We start from the raw sequence: 7,500 nt of genomic DNA, 5'->3' as shown, positions 1-7,500 counted from the left end.
TAAATATTTTACTTATGTTGATGATACAATAAGATATTAATATCAACCTGGCTTACTAATCTGTAAATAAGACCTAAAACTCAGAAATAATTCCTAAACATAGGGCAGACTTAACAGAAGTAAGAAATTAGTGAATTAGAATGGAAATCAAATGGAAAGATTTAAGGATCTGTATATGCACCAGAACCTTATATCAGAATTTGAATATGTTGCATCTAAGAGCATTGCATCTAGGTATAAAGATGGAACTTTTATATTTTTTCTGCTTTGTGGGGAATGCTCTGGGTTGTAAAGAGAATAATTTTGTAATTATTACACACTGTAAGATACTAAGTGACTCATTGCTTTGATAACATTCGTATTGCTTATCAGATTGTTCTGAAAAGGACACAAGGAATTGTATTATAGGAAAGTTCACTATAGTGGTGGTAATAATAACTTTTAGGAATAACTTTTAAGAAAGATGTGTTGCTGCATGAATACATAAAATTAAGCACTTACACCAAAAAGCTAATGGTTGTCTGTATGCAGTTTTGAATGGAAGGAGTACAACACCTTTATGATAAGGTGTCTGCTTCTTTTAAAAAGCCATTTGCTTTGTTAAAAAACTGATATATGGTATAATATCAGTCTGAAATTCACTAAGTGTTTTTGGGAGGATTGAATCAGTACAACTTATTTAGATATAGACTTTTTTTTCTGGTAAAAAGGGTTGAATTTCATTAACCATTAGGAAAACTATTATTTGTTTGCAGTTACCACTGAACTATGTTGATGACTAATGCTTACCTTTGCTGGGTTGCACTGGGCATGGCATAATTGTTTCTCTCTTGATTTACTGACAGGTCCATGTACATTTACAGCATTTGAACGTCTTTAAGGGTTGCTGCTCTGTGTTTTAGTGTGTCGTTGTGACTTCCGTGGATAGTGGCCCTACTGCTTGATGATAATTGTTACTAACATTTACTACATACCTCTTCAGTCTGGATATAAAAATCTATTTGAAAAATGTAACACATTAGTAAATGGGTCTCTCTTGTGTTGCATTTCATCTAAGAATGTGTGCCGTGAGCATTTCAAAATAGCCAACATACTTGAGATGAAAAATTATTGGTATAATATCACATAAGTTGGTTGATGGTCATGACAATGATCATTATCTTATTTTTTTGCTAATGATTTTGTTTCCAACTGTATCAACTCTATAAATCATGAAAATTGGAGATTGATGGCATATATGAGTAGCAGCATGATCACAGTCCACTATATTCAGCTCTCTTCTCCAGAATACAGGTGGCATCAGGCATTGGAAAGTGAAAACCTTTTGTTTTGTTTTTAACAGAGGAGTTGAGACTGCAATCTGATCACACTAGAGCAGTTGAGGTGGAACTGGAGGTGCTACGTGCTCAGGTGCGGGAGCTGCAGGAAGAACTGGAGGAGGCTCGCAGTGCAGTCACAATTGCACAATGCACCGCTGAAAATGACATTGCTGTGGAACAACGCAAATGTCAGGAGGAAATAGCCACAGTTCAACAACTCATGAAAGGTAAGTGTTCTGTCTCATCTAGAAAGTGGTAATTGTTTGTACTAGACATTTTTTTTTATTGCGATAATTTGATGGGAGTCAAGAAAGATTTATAAAAACACAGTGTGAATAGATATGCATAGGAACAGAAAGGAATGGTAAACCAGAAACTGTAATGACTATCATAATTACAGGGAACCTAGTGTTTCACTTATCTCAACCCATTGCAGACGGAAATAAATTTGCTTGCCCAGCCTCCAGGATAGGTTTTATTTTAGATAGAGACCGCTCTAAGCAATATAATTTGAATCATCCCACTCTCTTTCAGCCATTCATTGTAAAACTAGAGCGTTTTTTGTGTTTTATTTTTTTGTGTGTTTTATTGAGTTTAGAGACTTATATGTGCCATATGACAGGCTCTATCAGTGCTGCAGTTGACTAAAATTGTAGTATATTATCCATATTAGCTCATTATTTTCTTTATACTCGATGTGATAGAAGTATTGCTGTTTTATGGGAGGACAAAAGGCAACTTTATTTTTTTGTATTTTTGTGCTGTCATGAACGAATTCGAAACATATTACCATCTACAATAAAGATAACAAGAAGAGATAGGGGAAGAGGAATGAAACCTGTGCTTGTGACTGTGAGTGCCACATTGAAAGGCATCCATATTGGCACAGGAGCACATTTTAGACACTGGGTATGGATTGAGTCACCTTCCTCTTCTCGTTCTGCCTGCACATCCTTCATCGGCGGTACTTTAGAGCAAGGGTTCATCAACTTAGTGTGTGCCATCGCTCTATAGAGACAGTGCTTGCTAGAGACCGTGGATGGGTGCCATTTAAGGCTCTCTCTCCTGCTGGTGCTAGGAAAAAGTGGTGCCATCTAGGTTTTGGATGTTAAGCTGGCACGATATTACGGTAATTATAGTAATTATGACTGCAGTAGCCATTATTACTCATTCTTTTTTCATAGCAAAATAAAATAGCACAATGATCCAAAATCCCCGAATGTCATGTACGTTATGACGCCCGTCGTCAGGCCAAAGCTCCTACATCATGTATGTCATGACACCTGTACGCAATGGGTTATAAGCCGTCTTTACAAGATACAGTTTCACAACATAGCCTCTATGTCTTGCAACTGCTAAGAAAAATCTATGCTGTTGAGTACCTGGTCTGTAGACCACTTACACACCAAAATACAATGGTTCACTGTCTGATATTTGATTGTCATCAGAAAAATCAAAATTTGTTGATTGACTGTTTTGCAAGTCAACCAACACTGTCTGTTAGCCATGTATATATCAAGACGCTTTAAGTAGCAAAGGTCATATAGATGTGTCACTGAAGTGTTGTGCATATGCCTTATGAAAATCTAAATCTCACTAGTTACTGTATGACTTTTGAGTGACTCTGTAAACATCTTGTAACAATTGTTAGACAATCCAGAGATGTTACTGCTGTGTCTCCATGTTGAATGTATCTCCGTTGTATAGCAACAGCTGTAATACATTTTGCGACTGTCTAGACTTTGTATCTTGGTATACGAGGCATCAGAAATATTGAATAAATGTCAGGTTACTTATAAAGAGAGGGTTGCCTTTCTGTCTTGATATTTATTTTACTAAATTTTAAACGTAGCTATTAAATATAACATTTTTAAGCCAAAACCTCAACATAATCATCATGTACTATATATCAAATATATGCATAATTAACCTCTTCCCCCTGTGCATGTGACAAGTTATTTACTTGGGTTGGGAGGAGGGTGAGAAGAGTGACCTTGGTGAGAGACCTCAGTGACTCAGATGACAAAAGAAAACAGTTGAAGTAGTATGATCAACTAATCATAATAAGTTTTATATTTCTGCATAATGTTCCATAAAGAAATAATAAAATTATTGCTAGTAGGGCACATCTGTACCTCCCCTGGTATAAGTGAATCACACTCCTATGAATAATGAAAGTCAAGTAAGCCATTGTATCATATATGACCTATATTCTGAAAGGTCTTGTACAGTATCCGGAAGAAAAAAACACTAATGCTAACACAACTCGGTCATGACGCATTATGCGCGTCCTCGGATATGACAGGAGTGCTGCGAAGTTGCAGTATACGCATCCTCGTGTTCAAGAGGTTAAGGGGAATCCAAGAGTAAAGGGAATCTAATTGCAGTGCCTCTTCTAGTTCATTTTTTAATGTCTATGTTGTTTGGGTCTTTGACATGTCTTGGAGTGCTATAGGATTTATATGTCTCATCTTTATGAAATATTATTTCAATTTCCTATGCTGTGCTGTTTTTTTTTTTTTTTTTTTTTTATATGAAATACTCTTTATATCTCTTCTAACTTTACTATGTCTTACCAGTTAAGCTTCTTAGCAGAGGAAGAAAATTTTTTGAGCTAGGATAGCACAACTTTTTTTTCATGAACTGGTATTTATAGTGTTCAAAAATTTGATTGAACAAATAATTCAGTTACCTTTACAGTCTTCATTCTTCACCTGATAAAAAATGGTGAAATGCATATGATTATTCATCAGTGAATTAGTGTTTTGCTATAATTTTGAGTGTACAGTATTTTCAAAGATAATTTGCAATACTTTATAGAATGTTATTTTATATTTATACTTATATATATGGGGTGATACAAGTGTCTCATGCAAATAATCTGAGTCTAAATTTCATGATTTGTTGGTCTCTCTATTGGCACAACAGTCAATCCTTAATGATGGGCATTTTTATGGGGTCAGATTACTTTCTTACCGCATTTTTGAGTTTGTTAAAATTACAAGCTATTTATGAAAATGTGTACAAATCTACCCAGATGAGTTGTTAGACCTGACCAGCTGGTATATTAAAAACTTGAAAAATCTCTCTTGACATTGCATAAATAGATGAACTTTTAGTGGGTACTATTAGCTTATGAAAGGATTTATTAAAAAAAATAAAATGATACAACTCAACATAATTTAATTTCACAAAAGACAAAATTCCTCAACATTAGTGGAAGATGGATGAATTTCCATCCTGTATATTTGTAAATATATAATAAGGATGTGAATAGTTGTATCTAGCTCATATTGTTATAAAAACAACCTCATAAACTCAATTTTAGGTTTTATATAGACTGGATGATGAAAAGTGAAACAGAAAACTTTGTTATAATCATCCATATTTTAAAACTATAGTGCATAAGATGGATACTTGTCCTGACTATAGTTATCTTTAAGGAATCTAGGTGTATATTCAAGGAGGTTGGCCACATTAGCAAAGGGTTGAAAACATGTAAATACAAAGTTACAAAAGCAATTTGCTAATCTCTCTCACTTGTTAACGCTTTAACGATGGATGACATGTTTTTTCGTCATACATGATGCAGGAGCTCAGGCCTGACAATGGCTGTCATGACATTCAGGGATTTTGGATCACTGTGTTATTTTATTGTGCTATGAGTATGAGTGAGTGATGATGACAATTGCAGTCATAATTATTATAGCTGCCGTAATATTAAGCAAAATGGGTTTCACTTAACATCCAAAACCTAGATAGCACACTTTCTTCTAGCACTAGCAAGAGAGAGAGCCTTGAATGGCACCCATCTACAGTCTCTATCAAGCACACTCTTTATAGTGCGATGGCACATAACAAGTTGCCAAACTCTTGCTCTAAAGTACTGCAGATGAAGGATGTGCAGGCAGAATGAGAGGAGGAAGGTGACTCAAACCATGCTCAATGTCTACAATGTACCCCTGTGCCAGTAGGGATGCCTTTTACTGTGGCACTCACAGTCATAAGCATGTTTCCTCCCTCTTCCCTACCTCATCATGTTATCTTCTTTGTGGATGGTTATATTCGAAAAAAATAAAATTGCATTTTGTCCTCCCTTAAAACAATAATACTTTTATAAAGAAAAAGATGAGCTGATATGGACCCTAAAGTCCAATTTTAGTCAACTGCAGAATTGATAGAACCTGTGATATGACAGATATAAGTCTCTAAATACAGTAAAACACACAAAAAATAATAAAACACAAAAATGGCTCTAGCTCTGCAATGAGTGACTAAAAGAGAGTGGGAAAAGTCAAGGTATGTTGCGTGAAGCTGCCTTGCTCTGAAATAAAATCCATCCTGGAGACAGGGTAAGCAAATCTATCCCTGTCACTAACGGGTTAAATGGGAAAGTACCTTTTAGAGTTAGATATTTTTCTTTAAATAGCTTATCATATCAATGACTTCAGTAGTAATATATTCTGAAGAGGAAAAAGGGTCCTATTCTTTTACCTTCACAACTATTCTGTACATGAAAAGGTAAGGATAAATGGATCAATGTAAATTAGTCAACTGAGTGTGGAATAAGTACATTGCATTATAGTTCCACCATCATGAATGTGGCTTTGAATAATGCTAGTGTTGCACCATTTACCATTATTTCTAGATGGACACTGTACATGGATGCAAAGGACATTAGGATTAATTATTAACCCATTACTGATGGGGATAGATTCGCTTACCCAGTCTCCAGGATAGGTTTTATTTTAGAGAGAGGCAGATTGAAGCAACATCTTTTGAATCTACACACTCTCTCTCTTCCAGTCACTCATTGTAAAACTAGAGCCGTTTTTGTGTTCTATTATTTGTGTGTTTTATTGAGTTTAGAGACTTATATGTGCCATATGACAGGCTCTATCAATGCTGCAGTTGACTAAAATTGTAGTATATGATCCATATTAGCTCAATATTTTCTTTATACTCAGTGTGATAGAAGGATTGCTGTTTTATGGGATGACAAAATGCAACTTAATTTTTTCGTATTTTTGGGCTGTCATGAATGAATACGAAACATATAACCACCTACAATGAAGATAACATGAAGAGGTAGTGAAGAGGAATGAATCCTGTGCTTGTGACTGTGAGTGCCACAGTGAAAGGCATCCATATTGGCACAGGGAGCACATTTTAGACACTGGGTATGGATTGAGTCACCTTCCTCTTCTCGTTCTGCCTGCACAACCATCATCGGCGGTACTTTTGAGTAAGAGTTCATCATCTTAGTGTGTGCCATCACTCTATAAAGATAGTGCTGGCTAGAGACCGTGGGTGGGTGCCATTCAGGGCTCTCTCTCCTGCTGGTGCTAGTAAAAAGTGGTGCCATCTAGGTTTTGGACGTTAATTTAGCTTGATATTACGGTAATCACAGTAATTATGACTTTAGTTGCCATCACCACACTCCTTTTTCATAGCACAATAAAAGAGCACAGTGATCCAAAATCCCCGAACGTCCGTCCGTCATGACGCCCGTCGTCAGGCCAAACCTCTTACGTCATGTATGTCATGACACCCGTCTGCAGTGGGTTAAATTGACAAACTTCTAGCATGTTTTAAATATTACCAAATCTGGCGAAAGATGATAAATTATATTATGTGCAAGTATATACAGTTATCTGGATATTTCTTAGCTGAAAAGGATGGTGTCATCTGGGCAGTTTTATTATCTACAATATTGGTTTTAGGTATGGGTTTTCAACCTAATGAATTACTAAACGTAATTTCCGAAGCAAGGCAATCTTGATCTTCTTTAATTTTGTTAAACATAAAGTGTGATGCTTTATCTTCTATAATCACATTTAAATAGCAGATAAGCATTTCGTGACCCTGAATCATTAGTGTTAGATAATACCCCAACCCTATTTCAGTAATGTTATCAGAGGAAGCCAAGATACGAACATAAAAGCAGATATACACTGATAACTGCTGCCTCTCGGCCACGGGTCTGATTGGCTCTTCAGTCTTCAGGTCTTGGAAGTGATATGTAGATGTGCAAAGCTCGCTCTAAACGTCATGCGAAATGTCTTGCAAACAACCAATAGTGTTGTTGTTTTAATGGGGTTGTACACGAGGGAAGCTCAGCGTGTTTGACGGTGTGTGTGATGAAATTTTAGTAAACAAAATAGGTGAAAGTTATGGTGAT

General features: G+C 35.9%; 1 protein-coding gene across 4 annotated transcripts in view; it reads left to right on the top strand.

Moving 5' to 3' along the window:
- LOC122264259 (rab GTPase-binding effector protein 1) overlaps window positions 1–7,500 on the top strand; it is a 49,149-nt gene that overhangs the window by 14,131 nt on the left and 27,518 nt on the right. For 3 of the 4 annotated variants that reach the window (XM_043033065.2, XM_086533983.1, XM_043033063.2), the window contains one exon: window positions 1,343–1,546. In XM_043033065.2, the coding sequence (XP_042888999.1) occupies window positions 1,343–1,546 (204 nt within the window). Of the gene's footprint in view, window positions 1–1,342; window positions 1,547–3,833; window positions 7,451–7,500 lie in introns of those variants that run through there. The other variant, XM_086533984.1, reaches the window with a different exon arrangement.

The sequence above is a fragment of the Penaeus japonicus genome, unplaced genomic scaffold, assembly GCF_977035675.1.
Source record: "Penaeus japonicus unplaced genomic scaffold, GWHDUDI00000001_assembly GWHDUDI00000040, whole genome shotgun sequence".
In the NCBI taxonomy this organism is placed as follows: domain Eukaryota; kingdom Metazoa; phylum Arthropoda; class Malacostraca; order Decapoda; family Penaeidae; genus Penaeus; species Penaeus japonicus.
Note: the sequence above shows the minus strand (reverse complement) of the source record. Positions and strands in the feature narration are given on the sequence as shown.